The sequence below is a fragment of the Tyto alba genome, unplaced genomic scaffold (assembly GCF_018691265.1).
Source record: "Tyto alba isolate M040663 unplaced genomic scaffold, T.alba_DEE_v4.0 Super-Scaffold_18, whole genome shotgun sequence".
Taxonomy (NCBI): domain Eukaryota; kingdom Metazoa; phylum Chordata; class Aves; order Strigiformes; family Tytonidae; genus Tyto; species Tyto alba.
In genome coordinates, this window is record NW_024881280.1 from 24,004,108 (window position 1) to 24,025,567 (window position 21,460).

A 21,460-nucleotide genomic window follows, 5' to 3' on the forward strand; every position below is an offset into this window, starting at 1 on the left:
ATGATTTTAATGTTTATGTGGTCTAGCCCCTTGTATATGTAGCAGTGCACATTGCAACTGGCATCCTATTCAGGTATTACAGTGAGTCTGGGGTAAAAATCTGCACAGAATTCTTTTTTTTTTGGTCTGCCTTGGCATGTATTCACATGTAGCTTGTGAAAATTAATAATTAAGCCTCTGAAACTTCTTATCAGAGAACAGTCTGATGAGTAGTAGCAATTTGGTGAATTTTCCCTCTCCTATTTCTTGCTAATGCATTTGCTCTTTGTCATGGCGTGATGGTATCCAGCAGCAAGAAGTCCATTTCAGTCCTTTACTTTTTTTCTTTTTATGAGTGAAGGTGGAGAGCCTGAGTGGGGAGGCTGCTAGCAAGAGTCCCATAGTCTAGTATTGGTGCGGTGATTATGAGTTTAAGGACTTTGACTTTTCTTTTTTTCATGTTGCAAATGACCTTCAGCTGGAGAAAGTTGATGGGCTAGAGGTAAAATATGCAATGTATTGTTATCAGCTGTGTTGTTGTGGTTGTATGAGAATGATTCACTGTTTTGGATGTACAGAAGCAGGATTGTTGGGGTTCCAGATCTACTGAGTGTGGAACCTCAAACATTGAACCAGGTTTTTATTTAAACTTCAAAGCAATCAGTCCTCTAGTTGAGGCTTGTTATGGCCTCTTTATCCTTCATCCACTACAGAGCAGCAGACACAACTCGTAATAAAAATGCACAAACAACTATTTGTTGTGAGAGTACAATGGGAAAGAGATGTGTTTTTGTACTGAAGCAGTTACTGGTTAAAAAAAATTCTGGTTGCCCAAAGACTCCTGTGGCAATTACTATTTTTTTTTTTTTTTTTTTTATTCTTCCCTGTTCTGTTTGTGAGGATTGAGTGATTCAGGATGCTGAGAATGGGAGTAAACTCTCATATCTCTAGGTTTCTGACAATCCTTCTGGAAATTTGTGTGACTTTTGGGTTGAGCTATGGATCTGCAAATCTCTCTTGCCAATTATAGCCTGTCCCATTTTGAAGCAGTGATTGTATTGAGAAAATTAGAATGGATTCCAACCCACCTTAGCAAGTAACTTCTTGTTATAATATGCTGAATTACTATATTGGATATATGTGGGGGTTCATGGTACTGCCTTTACTGGATAAGGAGGAGAGCTAGTTGACTGGGAACTTGAAGGTCTGAATATGAAAATCATTAGGACAAAACTGCTAATGTTATCAAGAATCTATATTTCAAAGGAATTTGGTGGGCGAGCCTGTAGGAACTCAGTAAATAACACCTTCATATAAGAAATTATATATATGAGGCACTTGTTCTAACTTTTTTTTATTTTCTTATTACCCTTTCCTACTCTCTTCCTCTGTTTCCCCTTTCCTGCAATTTTATATTCCAGCAACTTTATCTGTCCCCGTGGATGCAGCAGAGTCAGAGCTACCATCAACACCATCCCTGAGATCCCAGAACTCTGAGTGGACAGGGAAAACACCAGCAGCTGAGAAAGCCACTGTTGCTGCCTCCAGTAACTTTTTTAAAATGCCACCAGAGAAGAGCCCTGGATACAGCTAAAAGGAAGCATTGCAACTGTAAAAGCTTGCTGGATTTTGGAAGTGTTTGACACTGGTTTGTGTCTTCACCAAGCATCCCATTTGGCAGTAGTGATATCTTCAGTATTGGTGCGTGATGCGTGCCATCATCCAGACTGATCTGCGTGCCCCACATACCTAAATCATGTTTGTGAATCTATGTATAAAAAAAGGTAATCAGTGTTGGGACCGCAGTGGCTTTTAAAAATGTTCTTGCTATTGCTGTATTTATTATGTATTCATCTCCTTCCCTGATGCCAGCTCGTATGTGCTGGGTCATGTACAGATTCTTTTGGATTTTCAGATCTTTATTCATCCCCGGGACATGTTGCTTGTTTGTGCATTTGGCATTTTTTGGGTGGAAGTCCCACTGCCGCTCAGGGAGACAAAAGTCTCCCCCTGCTTTCTTCCAGGCCAGAAGGATTTCTTGGCTCGGGAATGAGGAGGGAACGCAAACAAGATGAAGCATGGAACCTGAATTCTGTATTAGCAGAATGTTTTCAGGCCATGTGCTAATGGACTCGAATCATGTTGCTTCTAGCGAAGTAAATATGGTGCTTCATTCAGAAATTGCCACTGGCTCACTGGCAGCATGGTCCAGTAGACCTTTTCCTTCTCCCTTGTTCTGAATGTCTTTAGTCTTGCCTTGTGTATTGCATGTTCTTTCCTAAATGTCCTACTGGATAAGGATCTGGGAGAACTACTTGGACATAAATGTGCAAGCTGGTGTCTTGGAAAGGAACCTGGGCCTTTGAATATCCTTGGAGTATGGTAGAAGATATAAAAAATTTCAATTTCTCAGTGTATAAATTAAAAAAGTACTGCTAGCATTTCTAAAGGATGCTTGCCGTTGAAGTTAACGTGCCATTGAACAAAAAAGCCATTTAAAGTATCACCTGAGTTCAGAGCATTTGGGGTATTTGTCAGACCACTTCTGTCTCATGTTATCCATCCCTTCAAAAAGTATTGTCTGCTGTATCTACTGGAGGTGTCTCCACCTACTGATGATTGTACTTTGCAGCATACACAAAACAGATTCTCTTCTATTCATAGCATTTCTACTTGGTCCCTGGTTACTTTCTGTGTTGCAGAATATATGGATAGTGATTTCTTCCCTTTCTTTTCTTGAATTCTTGATCATACTCCACTCACTTTTCTTGAATTACGCTATCTGGAGCTTATTTTTGGTTATGTTTTTAGAATATATGTTTTTAGAATATATACCTGCTTAGCATATGTCAAGCAACAGATGGCCTCATGTCTTAAGTCCTTTAAAAATAGGATATATTTGTATGCATAGAAATGTTTTTGCTTTCCTCACCGGCTGGAACTTTCAGACAGGACTGTTTAAGCTTGTAAAATTAATTTTGAATGTGCAGGCGCAGTTAGCACTCTTAAGCAGATAACAAAATTTGCATGTTTTTAGTGATTTTGTAGTGTTGTGCTCTCCCTTATAAATCAAAGAACTGAGGGACAGATTTTATTGTGAGGATATAAAGCAGTTATTTATATTTAATTCTGTATTAAAATGTTAAATGGTCATAACATACACAAAACAAAAATTGAATGACTCACTAAATGATGATTGACAAATACAGTTATATTACAGACACACTGTCTGTGTCTGATCCCCTAATACCTACTTATTCTTTGGGAAAGATCCAAATTGGATTTGTATTTCACAGCCCAAGCAAACTGTCAGATCTGTCCATGTAAATCCCTCTCAAAACCTTTTGGGTTTTTTGGTTTTTTTTTGGTAGTAGTACATTTTAGAACTAATTAGAACAGGGAAAGCCTTTTTACCTTGCTGAAGTAGTACAGAGGTCAGTTTGGATTACAGGACAAGCTGTAAGTGTTTTGTGGAGAGAGGAGTGTTCCTGTTTTAAAGTAGTACTGGATTGTTTCATTTTGTAGTTACTTTGAGCAATGGTGCTTAAGAGGTAGCACTGGAGGGCCTGTAATCTAGAACATAGAAAGGGAAGGTAAACCTGAAGAGTAGGAGCTTGGCTGTCTAGTACTCACGAACACAGTGAAAGGAAAAGGTGGTCACATTCTCCTGACAACCTGCAGGCAAATTTTAGGATTGGAAGGCTTGTAACGTAACTTGCTGGTTGTTTCAAGGACAGGGAGTGATTCCCCAAAAGAACATTTGTGAAATTGAGTGTTTTTAATCTCGTGAAGGATACTCCACAATCTCTATTGGTTTGAGTCTATTCAACAGACTTAGATTACTGAGCATTCCGCTAAAATTTTAAATTTTGGCCTTTGTATTCCCCTTTTTAAAACCAATTATGATATATCTTGCTACATTCTGAGTATTGTTCAGAGTAGTGCTGTTTCTTCTGTGGTGTCAGGGCGTGTTTAAAACTTTTTTATAAGACAGGTGTTTGAGGTGTTGGAGTATCAACAGCCTTCATCTCACTCATTGTGGCAGAGGTGAGGGAGTTGCCAGACTTCACATGATTTTTTTCTCTGAGGGCAGGGAAAAATAATTTATCAGATTTTCCTATTGAGGTCAATAGCACTGTTCATCTGGTTAAGCCCTTACTTAGTCTGTAAGCTCCTCGGAGGTCTTCCTTGCCTTTAGAGGTTGAATGTACCTGTGGTAGTACTGAAGAGTAACTGTGTCAGGCCTTGTCTTGGAAGCCATAATTCCTGCCATGGCAACTTTCTGAAGTGCCAGGAGACTCAAGTTTCTGCAGCTGCCCTGTCTTTCCTATTTATAGGTTAGAATCCGTTTGCAGGTCATACAGGCTCTCAACCAAATTTGATTCTACAGAGTGGTAGACAAGCTAAATGAATCATATATCTTGTTACTCCAGGATACTTATCAAAATTCATCTTTAGACTTCAGTAGCTTGATACAGATTTGAATATTTGCAGCATTCTTAGATGGAACTAGGTGCATTGTTTTGTCTCTTTTCCTCTAAGGCAATTTTCGTAGAACTCGCACTTGTACTCACACAGTACTTGCAGTGAAGGGCATAATGCTTCAGATGTGGATTTCTTGAGCAGAAAAGAATAATAATGTGCCTTGATTTGGCATCTGTGCTTCCACTAAGGTGGCCCAGTATGTAATTATTGCTTCAAAGATACACAATTCACTCATATTCCATTTCTTGTCCACCAGGACTCCCCAGTCTTTTTCCAGGTTTGCCTCCTCCAATTTTCTTCTGTCCTTGTCCTTACGGGAGACTTCAACTTCCCAGACATCAGTTGAGAATACCATACTGCTGTGACAAGCAAGTCTGGGACATTCCTGAAGTATGTTGAAAATAATTTCTTGTCACAAGCACTCAGTGAGCCATCTAGGAAAGATGCCCACCTAGACTTGATATTTGTGAATAGAGAAGGACTTGTGGGAGATGTGATGGTAGGTGACTGTCTTGGCCACAGTGATCACGAAATGGTTGAGTTAAAAATTTTTGATGTAATGACAAAAATGGTCAGCAGAGTTGCTGCCCTGGATTTCAAGAGAGAGAACTTTAAGCTACTCAGCGAGCTAGTTAGAAGTGTCCTCTGGGAATCTGCTTTTGAGGTCTTAGGGGTCCATGAGTACAGGTCTGTTTTCAAGAACCACCTTTCAAAAGCACAAAAACAGGCAATCCCTTTGTGTTGAAAGTCAAGCAAGCAGTGCAGAAGACCAGTTTGGCTGAACAGGGAACTCCTCTTGGAACTCAGGAGGAAAAAAGAAATTCTATGATCTCTGGAAGCAAGGTTAGGCTTCCCGGGAGGTTTATAAAGCTGTGGTTCACATATGCAGGGAGAAAACACAGAAGGCCAAAGCTTAATTAGAGTTGAAAGTGGCCAGTGTTGTGTCAGACAACAAGAAAGGCTTTTTGAAGTACTTTAATAGCAAGTGGAGGTCTAAAGAAAACGTTGGACTGATACTTGCTGAAGATGGTCCCTTGACAAATTGGGATGAAGAAAAAGTGGAGACATTCAGTACTTTTTTTGCCTCAGTTTCTGATAATACTGATAAACCTTGGGCTGCCTGGTCATCTGAGTTGGAGGACCATGACTGCAGGAATGGTGACTTTCCATTTCTGGATACTGAAATTGTAAGGGACCAGTTGTATCAGTTGAATGTTCATAAGTCCATGAGGCCAGATAAGATTCATTCCAGAGTACTGAAGGAGCTAGTGGAGCAGGACCTGTCTCAATTATCTACAAAAGGTCTTGGGAGTCTGGGGGGAGGTCCCTGCTGACTGGAAGCTAGACAGTGTTATTCCAGTTTACAAGAAGGATATGAGGGAAGACTCAGGAAACTACAGACCTGTTAGTCTAACCTCAGTACCTGGAAAAATTACGAAGAAGATCATACTGGGTACTATTGAAAGGCATTTAATGGACAACGTAAGCATCAGGCATAGTCAACATGGAATCACAAAAGGAGAGTCCTGTTTAACTAATTTGATATCCTTCTATGATAAGGTCACCCAGTGAAGAGATGAAGAGAAGGTGGTGGATGTAGTTTTTCTGGATTTTAGTAAGGCTTTTGTTACTGTCCCTCACAGCATCCTTTTGGACAAGTTGTCCAACTGAAATGAGCAGGCACATGGTGTACTGGGTGAAAAACTGGCTGAATGTCAGGGCTCAAAGGGCTATAGTGAATGGGGCTACATCTGGCTGTTGGCTGGTCACCAGTGGTGTTCCTCAGGGTTCAACTCTAGGGACAGTTCTGTGCAATATATTTATCAGTGATTTGGATGCGGGAGCTCAATGCACCACTAGCAACTTTGCTGGTGATAGTAAACTGGGAGGTGCTGTTGACCCTCTCGAGGGACAAGAGGCTGGGCAGAGGGATCTAGAGAGATCAGAGCATTGGGCAGTCATCAATGGCATGAAATTTAAGTGCCAGATTGGCACCTGGGGCAGAGTAGTGCTGGACACAAATATAAATTGGGAGAGGAGTGGCTGGAGATCAGCCCTACAGAAAGGGATCTGGGGGTGCTGGTCAACAGCAGACTCAGGAGTCAGCGCTGTGCCCTGGCAGCCAGGAAGGCAAACCCCATCCTGGGGTGCCTCGAACACAGTATAACCAGACAGTCAGAAGAGGTGATTATCCCTCTGTATTTGGTGTTGGTGTGGCCTCACCTTAAGTATTTTGTGCAGTTCTTAGCCCCACAATTTAAAAAGGATGTGAAGGTCCTTGAGTGCATCCAGAGGAGGGCAACAAAGCTGGTGAAAGGGCTGGAAGGCCTGTCCTGTGGGGAGTGGCTGGGGTCTCTGGGTTTGTCTAGTTTGGAGAAAAGGAGGCTGAAGGGTGACCTCATTGTTCTCTACAGCTTCCTGAGGAGGGGAAATGGAAAGGGAAGTGCTGATCTCTTCTCCCTGGTATCCAGTGACAGGATGCATGGTTCAAAGATGCATCATTCAAAGATGCATCGGGGAAGTTCAGACTTGAGGTTAGGAAACACTTTTATATAGAGAGAGTGGTCAAACAATGGAGCAGGCTTCCTAGAGAGATGGTCAGTGCTCCATGTCTGTCAGTGCTTGAGGCATTTGGACAATGCCCTTAATAATATACTTTAACTTTTGGCCATTCCTGAGGTGGTCAGGCAGTTGGACTAGATGATTGCTGTAGGTCCATTCCAACTGAACTATTCTATTCTATTGATGAACTTCATGAGGCTTCTGTCTTTTCATTCCTCCAATCTGTCAAGGTCCCTCTAGGTGGTACCCCACCTCTAGCATATCCGTGGCTCCTCTCCCCACCGTGCCATTATTTCCGTTCTTGCTGAGAGTATGTTCTGTGTCCTTCTGCCAGATCACTAACAATCATTGAACAGTACCAATCCTACTGTTGTCTTCTGAGTCATGCTTTTCATAACTGGCCATCACGCAGATGTCAAACCGTTGATCATTATTCTTTGAGCCTGACAGTTCAACCAGTTTCTCACTGGCCATTCTTACTAGACAGCAACCAGCCCATAGCTCCCCCGTTTGGCTATAAGGATGCTATGAGAGACTGCATCAAGAGGTTTGCTGGAATCAATGTAAACAGCATCCACTGCCCTCTACACATCCACAGAGCCTGTCATTTCATCATAGAAGGCAGTCAGGTTCATAGGTATGATTTTCCTTCGTTTAAACTGGCTGCTTGTTTCTGGTCACCTTCTTGTCCTTTGGGTGCCTGGAAATGGCTTCCAGAGCTTGCTCCATAAAGCTACAAGGGACCGAGGTAGAGCTGACTAGCCTGTCATTCCCCAGATCTTCCTTCCTGCTTTTTTACAAAGGTGACGTACCCCTTCCTGTCACTGAGAACCTCATGCAATTGTCACGGTTTTTCACAGATGGCAGAGACCCGTCTTAAAAATGACATACTTTTGCAAACAGGACTTTATGTACAGAGAGCACATGGACATTCAGTGACAGAGAAATCGAGAACTGGGAGGAGCGCATTTAGTAGTTGTTCTTTGCACATTTCCAGTAGGTCCAGTGAGCTCTAGTGAGGCTTAATGTCCAGTTTGTAACTACTGGAAAAGTGCGAATTAAAGGACTGTACTTTCTGGCCTGATGGGTTTATGATTTTAATGTAAGGTACAATGAAGAGTGAAGAAGGCAACAAAACAGTAGCTGGAAAGAAACTCGTAAGAGGCTGTGACTAGAGCTGCTGAATGATAGATTAGCTTCATGAGTGTGGTATGCAGAGGTGTGTCTTGCCAGCATTCCTGAATAATGACATTGAGATGGTTAGTGCTGTCCTTCCAATTGTAGTAAGCTCATGCTGTTACTTTGTGGATGTTGCAGAGACCTGCTCAGTGGGCAGAGGATGAGAAGGGAAATTGGAGGAAGGGCAACAAGAAGGATGATTGAGTGCCTCTTTTATTGTAACCCCTTCTGCACCGAAGAAATAAGATGCTACAAAAAACAATATGTGTTCCTGGATATTGAAAAGGAGTCATGTAAATTGGATAAGAACTTTTGTTGTCTTGAGGAACAGTTTCATAACCAGAGAACATTTCAGTGAAGCAAAAGTGAGGGATGCTACCAGCCATTTGTTCAGAAAATGTATTTTAATAGTCTCTTAGGAGACTATCAAAGGAGGACAAACTTATGTTCACATTGTGATATTGCATTATTGTGTCTTCTGCGTTCTATTCCAGTCTGTGTTTTGTGCTTGAGAGATTCTGCTTTTGTACCATCGAGTATGGGAAAAAATACTTTCTAGCAATGCTTCTTAAGGCATAAAGCATAAGGGACTGCTTGCTATATAGAAGGCAGGACAAGATTATCTTAGGCCATTAACTTTTACCCAGTACAAAGATTGAACTCGGCACAGAGAACATAATGTCTGGATTATACCAAAGCATCTCATTCTTAAGAAAGTAAACTGTGCCATAGGCAAGTGCAGGGAGACTACACTGTCACCGGTGCTTGGAGACTGGTGCGTGGCTGGCCCTCAGTCAGGTGACATACATACTTATGTTGTGGAGACAGAGGGAACCTTCAACATCCTTCTCAACTTTAATGTGGGTAAAATGCCTTCCTAACTGCAAACCTGGCTGTTGGTGTGACTCTCGTGTATTAACTGGCATACCAGGAAAAGATAATTCTTGTAGCAACTCGGTAAAAGAGGAAAATGGACTGGCATGGCCTGTTATATCAGAGAAAGGTGCAAAATATATATACCTGCAGACAATAATGAGAAAAAGCATAGCTGAGCCCTGTGTGTATGACCTAAAGTATTCATTGTCTTAAAGCAGAGCTGCCAGTATTATGAAGGTGATCAGGGTTTTGCAAAGCTGCCCTCTTTTTCTTGTAACCTCTGAAGGAAATGGGATGAACAGCATGAGAAAGGCTGCACTGGGTCAGACCAAAGGTCTGTCTGGCTTGGTAGGCTGTCTCTCACAGTGGCAGGGTTTGGATGCTTAGGGGGTAGTGTAAGGGCAAAGTAGTTATATGGTGATACTTTCCTTTTATGTTCTCTTAGCCCAGGGTTCTGTCTCAAAGATTTACAAACTCTTTCTTCAAGGCTGGAGAAAACTTTTGTGAGCCTTTTAGCTATAGTATTTATCCTGCAACTGGATTTAATGATATTTTTAGAAGGATGTGTAATCTGACTTTCAAAACATCAAGTAAGGATTAGCTCATCTTTCTTGGTCATCAGTTTTGTTATTAATTACCCTCTTTATAAGGAAATTGCATCTTTTCTTGGAATATTTTTTTTCCTAATTTCAACATCCTGACATAGTTTCTTGCTATACCTTTTTTTCAGTCAGGTTGAAAAGTCCTATTTTTCATTACCAATTAGGCTTCTTTGTCATGTATATCTACCTACACACAGTTAACAAGTCCTATGTAATCCACTAGCCCATATAAGCCATTTTTCATGATCTTCACACTGTAAAACTTGTCATTTAACCTTAAATTATGCTTCTGCATGAAAATCCTTAGTATTCCACATCCATCTTCATGCAGTTCTAGTGTATACACTTAGAGTATTCTTTACAGAAGTAGGAACACTTGCTTCCCTATTGCTATTCAGGGTTTATATACTCATATATCCAAACATCATGCTAGCCCTTGCTGCCTAAACACTGCTGTAGCACTACCATAAAGGTGATATTTAGGCAGTTGACTCTGAATCTAAAGTTCTTATCACTGCTTTTCAATGTACAAGATCCTAGAAAGTTAAGAACAATCTTCTTTTTTTTTTTTTTTTTAATTTCCAAAATGCATTGCATTTCCTTTAGCAGTATCACAATGCAATTTTGGATTGTCAGATAATTTGGAATACTTAAGAGCTCAGTCTGTTTAGTTTTTTCAGAAGAGCATCCTAAATGTCCTGCCAGTGTGATAGAAAGACCTTTATGGCAATGAAAATACTAAGTAATGGAGTGTCTCTTGTCTTGAGCAGATGGACATAAAAATGAACTTGAAGCTAAAGCCAAATTAATTCAAGTTAGAAATAGTGTGTGAACTTTTAACAGTGAAGACAGATTAACCATTGGAACAAAGTACTGTGGGAAGCAGTAGCTTCTGTGTATCTTCAGGCTTCAATTGCAGACAGCAGCTTTATGGGAGGAATGTTGTAGCCAAATATAACCCATTGAAATAAATACAGAGGGATCTAAAAGACATTGAATGGTCAATTTTATAGTGAAAGGTCAGTCTACACCAAATGATAGTTGCTTCTGGTTTAGAACCTCAGAGAAGACAGAAGAGTTTTTTTCTACAGTGCAGAGATCTGATGAAAAATTAGAAATGTTTTGGCAAACGTAGGGAAAAGTCATGGTGATAGAAGTTTTACGGTGTTACCAAAAGATTGTTATGAAATTTACATTGGGAAGGTGAAGTGAGACAAAATTTATCTATGCCAACTGAAATGAAGCATCATTTCTGCATGTCAGTTTATTTGTTGAGTAGTATAATGACATACGAGTGTTCAATCTTCAGAACCTACATGATCACTCAGTTGAAGAGTGTCCTTGGTGAGGATTCCCCCTTTCTTGCTGTCCTAGCAGCTGGAGTTCTGCTGTCTTGGGGCGGTGTTCCCTGTGCATATGCACAGCTTCAGCAGCTCTGTCTCAGTGCATTCGCTCAGCTGTGTGAACTGCCTGCACGTTGCACTGAAATCAGAAACAAATGAGGGAGAGCATCGATGGGCTTATTACCTTGATAAGATACTTGCCAGAAAAGTATGCAATATTTTTCTTAATCACTATGACAGTTGCTGCTTCTTTTCTCTCTCATGCATATAAGGAAGATGCCTCGGTGTAGGAGTGCCCTTTGGGAGCCTGTAGTGTTCACTACCACAATGAAGGAGCAGATGGTAGGTTTCTCCAAGTGGAGGAGCTCTTCTGCACTCATCTGAGAGAAGATGGTGTGACTGAAGGAAGCAATTTTCTGGTAGTGTGTTTTCTAACATTAGGGAGCAATGATTTGCTTGGCTTTTTCAGCTTTAAAATACATTATACTGTACCTTTGTTTCAAAATGAATGTAAAACTCCAGTAGTGAATTAGTGAGTAGTGCCACATTTGAATTGTTGCTTCAGATCTCAAGTCTTGGACACAGTGTTAATGTCCCATACTTGCATTTGTTTTTGTTGCTCAGATTGGTGTATGTGAGATCTCATTGCTGGAAGCTCTTCTAAGGGTGCCATGAACTGAGACTGGTCTGGCCTGACCAGAGCCCCTGGGCACTGCTGAAGCCATTGAATTTTCTCTCAAGTTTGGCAACACCAGACAGTCATCCAAAGCTACCATCAGTTGCATTCGAGCTTCCTGAGAGGGCTTACCTAGAGATAGTTCACAAACAGGTCTACTCAGAATCCTTAAAGAGCCACATTGTGCATGTCTCAGATGTTCTGTGTGGTCATAAGATTTAACTGGTCGACAGAGATTGGACTCTGGGTTCTTAGGACTCTATTTTGGGGTTAACATGTAAATAAGGAAGATTCTTGCTTGTATTCCTCTGTCTTAAACATGATGTGTATTCTTTGAATGAGGCTCATGCAGAATCTCTGCTCTGATTACAGAAACTGGAAATAAATCAATATATGAAAGAAGTGTTTTATCTGATATAAAGCAAACTGAGTTGAGAGTGGGAGAAGAGAGGTTTCACTGACATCTAACTAGATTTACAGTATTGGAATGTCCATTAATCTGCATGCTTCCTTCACTGGTTCCATAAGTATAAACTGTAACCTGAAGGTCTGTAGGGAGTTACTATGCTTTTCTTCCTTTGAATTGCAAACTTGAGTGAAGGATTTGAGGTAATTTATCATGTCCATTCTTTGCTTTTTGCAATGATTTTGTTTCCCAGTTTGTCATGATGTTGTCTGTAGACAAGTGAGATGCTCCCTGTTTGGAATTTGAAACAATTCCAGAGTTTAAGTAGCCTTTCACTTCCAAGTCTTTGCTTCAGATCTGCCCAGTCCCAAAAGGGATTTAATTTAAATGATCAGGTCAGTCTCAATTGATAGTTTAATGGATATCTATTAATTTTTCCAATGCTAACATCCTTTTAAGATAGATTGGCATCATTCTTTTTTACCATGATAGCAGTGGCTGCAAAGATCAAATGAGCAGTGGACTTTGAATTTTCTTTTGCATATACTTGTGTCCCAGTATTGATAGCTATGCACACTTGTGGAAGGAACAAAACAGGACTCTCTCCGCCTTAACTATTCTGAGGAATAAATTGTAAAAAATTAGATACCAAATTGGTGGAATGATTTAGAAGAAAAAGATCAAGATCCTTTGGAAGTTGCTTCAAGTTCTCAATGCTATATTGGAGGGAGGGGGCTGTCCAATTTTAAAAAGTGATGATTTTCCTTTCTCATCTGCAGGCTGCACCTGTGAGAACTGGGAAGTGTTCCTAGTGAAATGTGCTGACTTTTGTTGGGTGCAAGGAGAAGAGAGCTCTTAACAATAAGTTCTCTTGTGGGAAGTGCCCATATTTGGCACACGTGATCAACTATGGGTAACAGTCAAAAATGTCAGATATCTAAAAATCATTATGGGCTGGTTCAGTCTTCCACCTACTTGCATTTTTTTTTTTTTTTCCTGAGGAATGAAGCATTTAACTTGGTAACTGGAGGCATTTCTATTAAAAAAAAAAAAAAAAAAAAAAAGATGAATGGTTCTTGTTCACATGTCCTTAATTTTATACCCAAGGGCTGAGAATTTTCTCAGTTGTTTGAATAGCTGGTGGTAAATTCAGTAACAGGGCTGACTGTGGTGGCTTTTACTATTTTAATGGTTTTCAGACCATGCTTTCTTCATACTTTTCCAGCTCAGAAAATCAGCTGAAACTACAGATGAATACAAGTAGACTTGCTACGTACTAATGGAGGATTTCTCACATCTAAATAAAGGGTATTTCAAATGTGGGGGTACAAAATTTTTTTCTCTTCTGAGGTAAGGCAATTTTCCAATGAGAACAGATACTTGATAATAGTTTTTTAATGAAGCATATTACAGAGTTTCAGAATGCTAAATTATATTAATTTCATTATTTTATAGTGGGGTAGCAACAGAGAAGTATCTAAAGGTAAGAGCAGATCTTAGTCCAGAATTGCTGCCATTAGGCAGATGAAACACATGGATTTTGCAAAACATGCTTTTAGAATTGCATCTAGTTGGAGAAATCTTAGAAGTGTCATAGCTTCTTCCTCACAGACTGCCTGCAGGGGCAGTGATGGCAAACTAGTGATTCTGCTAATCACTGATGCTGATGTTTTTCTAGTAATTTTGACACCAGCTTCCTGAGAGGTTCACGCACATTGCCTTAGGACTTTTCTTCATCCTGATTCACCACATAATTTGCAAGTGCTTGGACTCACCCAGCCCCCCGTCATGGGTAACCATGCGTTCCCATTTTGAGAAAGCCAGAGGTGAAGACACTCTTAATGCTGAGTGTTGTATGATGAGTGAAAGAAGTCCTGTGTTTTCTTTCCTGGCTGTCCAGTGTCATCATGAAAGAAGCCTATACAAAAAGAGCAGCAAGAAGAGATTTCATGAGCCTTCTATCTCTTGCTGGCCTTTCAGGTACTGTGGAGACAGCCAGGAGTGCGACTGAGGAGCGACGGGTCTGATTCCCAGGGGAGGGGAGAGGGACCATGAAGTGTGGCCATTTCCATGCACTCAATCAGTGCAGGGCTACCCCAGGGCAGGTGGCATTTCCCACCCTCCTAACCCCCAGTTCCAGACCACAGATTTCCTGTGTTTATATATTTATTTAGACATTTAAACAAGTACCTTCTTTAACACCCCCATTACTCCCCACCCTCCCTACCAATAAAAAAGGAAACAAATGGGAAAATCTGTGCTCCCATGACAAACAAGGCTACAATTTAAGTGGCCTACCTAGCTGAAATCAGTGCCCTTCTGCATGCACAGTACAATGCAGTCAAGGAGTTGCATGATTTGTTGTTGGGTTTGAGGGTTTTGTGTCCTGTCCTGTTCCTCCCTCCCCTTTCACACTAACTTCCTGCCTCGGTCGGTGTAGGAGGGTTAAGACTCTCTGAATGTACAGCTGCTCTGGTTTGGTGGGTTTTTTTCCTCATTTAAACTGACTTCAAACTTTATTTACTGCACAGCATCCAGACTCCACTCTTAATAAGGAAGAAGTTATTTCCTTGTTAGTGACTTCAGGGTACCTCCTGCTATGGCAGCTTAGAATGTTAATGACTTTATTTATGTGCTGAGAATTTGGATGTTAATGTCACCCTTATTTTGTAGGTGGGGAGTTTTCGTCAGAATGACTGAAGCAAAAACCGTGAGTTCTCTCTGAATTTGAGGGGCCCAAGATGAGATACCCAGCCACTAGCAATTTGGAGTGGCTTACTTTGTAGCCTTTTGTAGATTCAAATCTCATTTCCTACAAAGTTCCATAGCAGCTATGAGTGCTCAGAGCTTCAACAAATCCAGTCACAGTAACTGATGAGGTGAGGAGCACTGTCCTCATTGCTGAAGTCTCTCTCTGGCTTCTCAGTGATCGGAGGGTTGGCAGCAGGGAGACACCTCTCCAGGACTGGTGGTCAGTTGCTTTCATTCCAAGAACTTTGCCTTGACAGTTTTCCTGCTTTGTCCCTTCTGTCTTTAGTAGCAAATGAATCAGATCCAATCTCCTTCAGTTCTTGGCGTCACCTCTCCTGAGGTGTGTGTTCTGTCCTTTGTATGAAGCTAGAATCTTAGAAAATAAACTGTGTGATCCCTTGATTTGGCATTATTGTAATGTGTATGTACAGAGTGATGAATTAGGATGGCAGTTCATTTCTTCACATTTGAGTATTTTTATCTGTAACCAGATATGTCTGTGTATATAGATAGATAGATTTTAATTATTTTTGAGCTAGGAATTTTTGGTATGTATTTACTTTGTATCAGGGTTTTCTTATAGGGTATTTTAGCTTCCCAAAATATGCTTTGTCTCTGGAAATAACTATGATTCCTGGACTTCAAAGGATTTAACAGTGGAAGAGCAGCCCAAATGTATAGTATCACAGAGGATCTGCTGTGAAATAGCTTGTCTACTACAACATGAGAAAGAGCAATAAGTAGGTGAAAACTTGTTCTTGAGCCATTACACTTTATATACTTTTACCTGAACATTATAGGACAATATGACTATTGACTCATGTCTTTCAGTGATATTTCAAGTGTTGTCCTCTGATTCTTTTCCCCAAACTCCAGTGACTGTCCAGTGCAGAAAACCTGGCTGTTATTTAACAAATGATAGGCTGCCTGTTAATGCCCAATTCAGCAGAGTTTTAAAATATCAGAAATCTTAGCGTATATTTTGGGAAGAATAACCTCAGGTCAGAGACCCTCTTTGGAATCAGAATCAATCATCTGACTGAGTTGTATCAGAAAGAAGGGGAAAGGTATGAAGTAAAAATGGTACTAACTTTTGTCTTTATTATCATGTTTTTTTCTGTTCTCTCTATTGACTCTCGGGTCTAGATCTTTTAATTTCTCTAGATCTTCTAGAGAAATTAGTGCATCTTTAAAAAAAAAGAAAAAAAAAAAAACGACAACAAAAAAACCCAAACCCCATAAACTCACTCTCCGAGCTTTTGTAGGATTCTTGTGTCAGATGTGGGTTGGCAGGCTCTGTTCACAGCTGAATACTCAATTTCTGATGTAAACAGATGCCATTAACCTAAAAGATGAAAGTCAAAATGTTTGAATTTCTACAAATACCCTCTTGAGATTGGGTAGGTAGCTGCAGTTGTGGTATCCTCCCTGCAATAAAGTATTGTGGACCACATCATTCCTTGCTCACACATTGCACCTTTACACCTGTGCTAAATGGGCATTTTCTGAGCAAAGTGCATTGTTTGCTTAACAGAAGCATAAAAGATGATGTGCTATGTTGCTGTACACCTTATCTTCTCTCTGCTAATTGCGGTGGATAAAGTCATGATTGTGCTCTACCATGTGACTCAAAAGCAACTTTGCTGAAAACCACAAATTTTTTTCAGGTAAGCTACATCCCACCTGTATGTCTACTTAAATGTAACTGTGTATTTGTTCCTGGAAAAGACCCAAATGCTTGTCACAAATAGCTGGCAACTGGAAGCACCAGAGCTGGTGTATTCAGAATGTGACTAGTCTCTACCATTCTGCAAGTACCTCAAGTGTTTAGGGTATGGATGAGTACAACTTCTACTGCTTGTCACTGAACTACTGCTGGTAATTGAGAATTGGAATACAGTGTTCCCTGGAGAGTTAGTCTGTCATGGAGCTCAAGAGGTTAATACATAGTTATGTGATGATACTATAATTTTATATGCACCTGCAGATACTGGTAATAGACATTAAAGTGGGCATTTACATCCTTATTATGGGTCAGTACTTGATGTCATAATAAAAAAGTCACATCAGAAAAGTACAGGATAAAAATCTGATTATGCACCTTTTGGAGTGTAAATGGCTTTAAAATTCAAATTGTCACCTGATGGGAGGATCAGGAGAGAGTCAGAACAAGGGCAAAGGGGCAAAGCTGTGAGACACAAGGGGCAGGATAAACGAGGAAAAAGAGACAAGCTGGACTAGGCCTTTTCTTGGGCAGTTTATATCCATATGAATACTATACCCCATTACTTAGGCACTTCATGTCATCTCATTAAACATAAGCTTGAATAAAAGGTGGACTTTGCGATGGGGTGTGAAGGTCAATAGACTCCAGATCTGTCTTTCCACAGAGTTCAAATCTGCTCAGTGATGGGAGGGCTAAAACTTTATGTGGGTTAATGCAGAGTGTGCAGTTGGAAAACAACAAACAACATCAAAGCTAATAAAGTTTCCAAGGCAGGGCAGCTGCCAACACTCTCATGAGGCTGTCCTAAGTAACTATGCAACTTCTGGCCCCAGAGCCTGAGGAGATGAGTGGATACTGGGGGAATGGAGACTGAATCCTGAAGGGCTGTGTAGGTTAAAATCAACTGAGAAATACAATGAGGACTAGAGCAGCATGTAGGATGCATATAGCTGCATCCAGCTGCAGCTAGATAGACCGGGGCAGTAAGTTCAGCTGCAATGCAATCAAATGGTTTCCAACATCACCTTGAGTGTCTGTGGGAGCTGAAACCCTATAGCATGTAGAAATTTGGAAGGGTGTTGACCTTTCATTTCTCTACTACTTTTTTATCCAAATACATCCTGAAGAAGTCTATGAAGTCTTTGCAGTTAACTGAAATTTTAGGGTTGTTATTTTCTTTTTTGGAAATACGGGATGCAATGCCATGAGGTGAGGTAAACAGTTCATCTCTGCTGAAAAGGGAAGCCTTCTCCTTCCATCTCTACCCCATTGATTCCCCATGCCTGGCTCTAAGCTCCTGCTGCTTACCTTTCACTCCTTGGGCCCCTTTGAGTCATGTCAACCCCCTTAACTGCAAAAAATTACATGATTTCTGCTGTTTTAATCATTTGATTTGGCTCAGTTCATGTGTGTGAGGAGTGCCAAAAACAGCTCAAGACATGAGGACAGGATGGGGTTGGGGAGATGGGTGGGCTGGGAGAAAGTTCTGGGGCATAATGGTTTGGAATGAGGGAGACACACAACTGGCAGCACCAATGTTTTAACTTTGGCTCAATCACAGGCCTGTGCCCACCATCCCATGTTCTCCAGGGTTTCAGCAACTTGTAGGAACTTCACACAGTCCAAGGCTGCAAGTGCTGCTTTGGGGGGGGGCTGTAAAATCATGTGGAGCTGCCTCTCCAAGAACTGTGTGCTCCTTGTCTCCCAGGTGCTCCTTAGGGGTTTTGACACCATCTTTAGCTGAGGTGCGAAGGGATGTTTCATGTAACATAACCATAGATGCTTCCTAAAAGGGGATTATGGCTGGAGGGGACTTGCCTGTTCTAGAGAACCCAAAGTGTCTCTCACATGGATCTCTTCTCTTTAGGGGGCTGATTTGTTTATATGGAGTAATAAATGAGGGGTCAGAATGATAGAAAATACTTAGTATCTCTGCACCATGTTGCATGTGATGAGAACCAGCCTTTCTGGTGAATGAGAATGTTATTTAAAAAGCTATCTGTCTTTTGCAGCAGCTTTCAATAGAAATACTGAAATGTTGAGGCCTGCAAACAGCATGTTCCACAGCCTTCTGGGATGGGATGCAAGGCAATTTTCTCAGGAAAACAAGAGGCGCAAAGAGAAGTCAAAACTTTGCAAGGGTTATAGAGCAAATCTGTGGCAGGCCTGAAAAGGTTTTGAAATTGCCTCCCAAAAGGCCTTCTATTTCAGTGTCCCTGCACTAGTGAGGTACAAATAAAACTCCAAGAGGCTGTCTGTCCATTCAGTGGATCAGTCAGACACGGAGCAGGCTGGTGGCTGTCAGTCAGATACTGAGCGGGGGGCTGTTCAGTGATTAATGGGTCCTGGTTTGTGAATGGCCACATCTCCTGGCTCAGATGGCTTTTGGCTGCTGAAAGAACAGGGATGGAGAACTCCATCCCCTGTTTGCAATTAGTGTTTGTTACTAAATGCTGACAGTGTGTTCTCTCCTTTCATGTATCTGGTCTTTGTTTATGCACTGGATGTTGGCGCAGGATTCTGTGCTGTAATGTCTTGCATTAGCTGCTGTTGAAAAGAGTCCAAGGAGCAGTGTGCTTTGAGGAGGATAGGAGGGGTGGCTTGGCACCAAAAGAGCAGGAGCGGTTCTGAGGGAAGGATGAAAATGAGTTTAGTTAAGTGGGAGGCTGGCAAGAAGCAAGCAGCAATGAGTCCATGCACCTCTCCTCTCAAATGTGATGCCAAACACTGATGGGAATGAGGAACTAGTTAGGAGGTGTAACTGATAGCAGGAAGGTGAGAGAGCCTATCTTCAGGTGGATAGGTGGTGCTTGAGGTAGGAAGCATGGAACCTAGAGGAGGAGACCACAGGAGTCGCTGGAGATCACAGTAGGGGTAGAGAAGTGATAACAGAGCTCAAGCTGCCTGTGGAGGAGGAGGAAGAGATTAAAAGCAGATACAAAAAATGAATTTAATCTCTGGACTCCCAGCTGATTTAAAGGGCATCAGTAGGCGTGAAGAACGAGAGTGGCATCTGTCCTTACATGGGAGAGAGGAGACTTACTCCAATGTGCAGGGTTTACACAGTACCTAGAAGGTCTGAGATGCCACATCTGGGCTAAATACTAAGGCAAGTGCAATGGCTGCAGCTCCATGCCCCTCTCTGCAGCGCTGCAGCAGTGTGTGGCACACCAAGCAGTCTGAGTTGGCCTTCTGGAGGTCAGGTCTTTCACTTGTTTGTGTGATGAGAACTTGAAGTTTGGCTCAGGAGCAAATGTACCAGGGTATACAAGGGACAGATATGGTTTGGTTATGAGAGGGCAGCACTTCAAGAGCTCTTTATCTCCTGCAGCCCATCTGCTCAGAATGGCTGGAAGGGGTTATTTTAAGATCAGAATTAAACCCAAAGTGACTTGGTTTTTCTTTCTCTAACAACTGGATACCACCTCTGCCACTCTTCTGCTCCTGTCGTTTCTTCAATAAGGGGGATGAAGCATTAAGTAGGAATAAATAATGCAGCTTCTTGAAGTGCTACTTGAGTAAAAGGCTTGTCGTGTTTCTTCATGCAGTGGGAATGTGCAGGGAAGAGTGTCATGAGGTCAGGTTTGCCTCCGTTGGATGCACTTGCTCACTGTGTCAACCTGTGGCCCAACTGGTCACAGACTGTCTTTGCCCATCTGATCACATTCCCAAAATATAGGTGGCTTTGGCAGCTGCACAAACTAGAGCCTTGATGTTCAGTGGTCACCAGGAGTGGAGTGGGATGAGCAGCAGTATCAGGTACTATTTATTCAACACTGGGGACTGCTGTGTGTCACTGCACCTCTGTCTGTTGCCATTTCATCCTGTGAATATTTTGCCGGAGTCTCTGCAAACTTCACTCCAGAGTATCTTTGACAGCACAACTGACTACTGCTAGTTATTTCAAATATTTTGGATACACATCTCTGTTAATACAAAGCTCGTTTATTAGAGTAAATTGAGGTCCTCATCACCAGAAAGATACCTTGCTCCAGTCACTGCTCATCTAGCCCAGTTGGAGTGAGCATCTTTATCTTTTCCCATCTCTCACTTAATCTTTCCTGGTCTCCCCATCCCTCTGATGCTGCTCTGCCACTGCTCCTCCCCCATAGACCACATTCAGGTGTGGCTGTTTAAAAGCAATCTCTGTCAACATTTGTCATTAATCTGTTTCCATTTTTATTTATAAAAGAAAGAGAGAGAGTGAGAACGGAACAGCAGCAGTAGCAGGGCAATTGCAGATGAATAATGAAAGGATTCATCACAGCCATACCAGGATATATATATTTTTTGCAGCCAAGCGAGACGGATTCCCATCACAGCTCGGGGACTCGTTCCACACAACCACTCATCTTTCATGCTGGGGGGGAAGGGAAAGGTGGAGACAGTATCATTATGGATGTAACGGGACTCTGAAGTGACTAGTCAAGGTTGCTGCTTCAGTCACAAGGAATCTGCTTACAGGAATTTTCTCTCCACCAGGTGTTATTGCCTGGTAAAGTGGCTGCCTTCTACAGCAGGCTGCTACTTGCAAAAGGGAGGGTTAAGGTTTGCTCACAGGGATGCTTGCTAAGCAGTCAAATCACTAAAGAAGAATGAGATGGTCAAGTGAGGATTTCACAGGAATGACAAACCTGACTCAGAAGGAATGAGGGACACACTGGGGAGTGCAGGGGTCACTCTCACCTTTTTGTCTCTTGAGCCCACCCTCAAGTTCTCTGTCACATCAACAAACAATTCTCAGCTTGCTCCGCCCCATCTAGCTTTACAAATCCATCTGCCCTCTTGAGCACAGATGTTTTGTTCTTCTTGTCCACTTTTAGTAGGTAAGGTGGATGACAATTTGTCAGATAGGGAATGCTGAAGGTTTCTGGA

General features: G+C 41.6%; 1 protein-coding gene across 12 annotated transcripts in view; it reads left to right on the forward strand.

Annotated features, from left to right (window-relative positions):
- The window catches only part of GPATCH2L (G-patch domain containing 2 like), a 47,564-nt gene extending 30,631 nt beyond the window's left edge, over positions 1-16,933 (forward strand). For 11 of the 12 annotated variants that reach the window (XM_042790708.1, XM_042790704.1, XM_042790706.1 and 8 more), the window contains one exon: positions 1,401-16,933. In XM_042790708.1, the coding sequence (XP_042646642.1) occupies positions 1,401-1,573 (173 nt within the window). In that variant the 3' untranslated portion in view covers positions 1,574-16,933. The remainder of the gene's footprint in view (positions 1-1,400) is intronic. The other variant, XR_006165134.1, reaches the window with a different exon arrangement.
- The last annotated feature ends 4,527 nt before the right edge of the window (positions 16,934-21,460 follow it).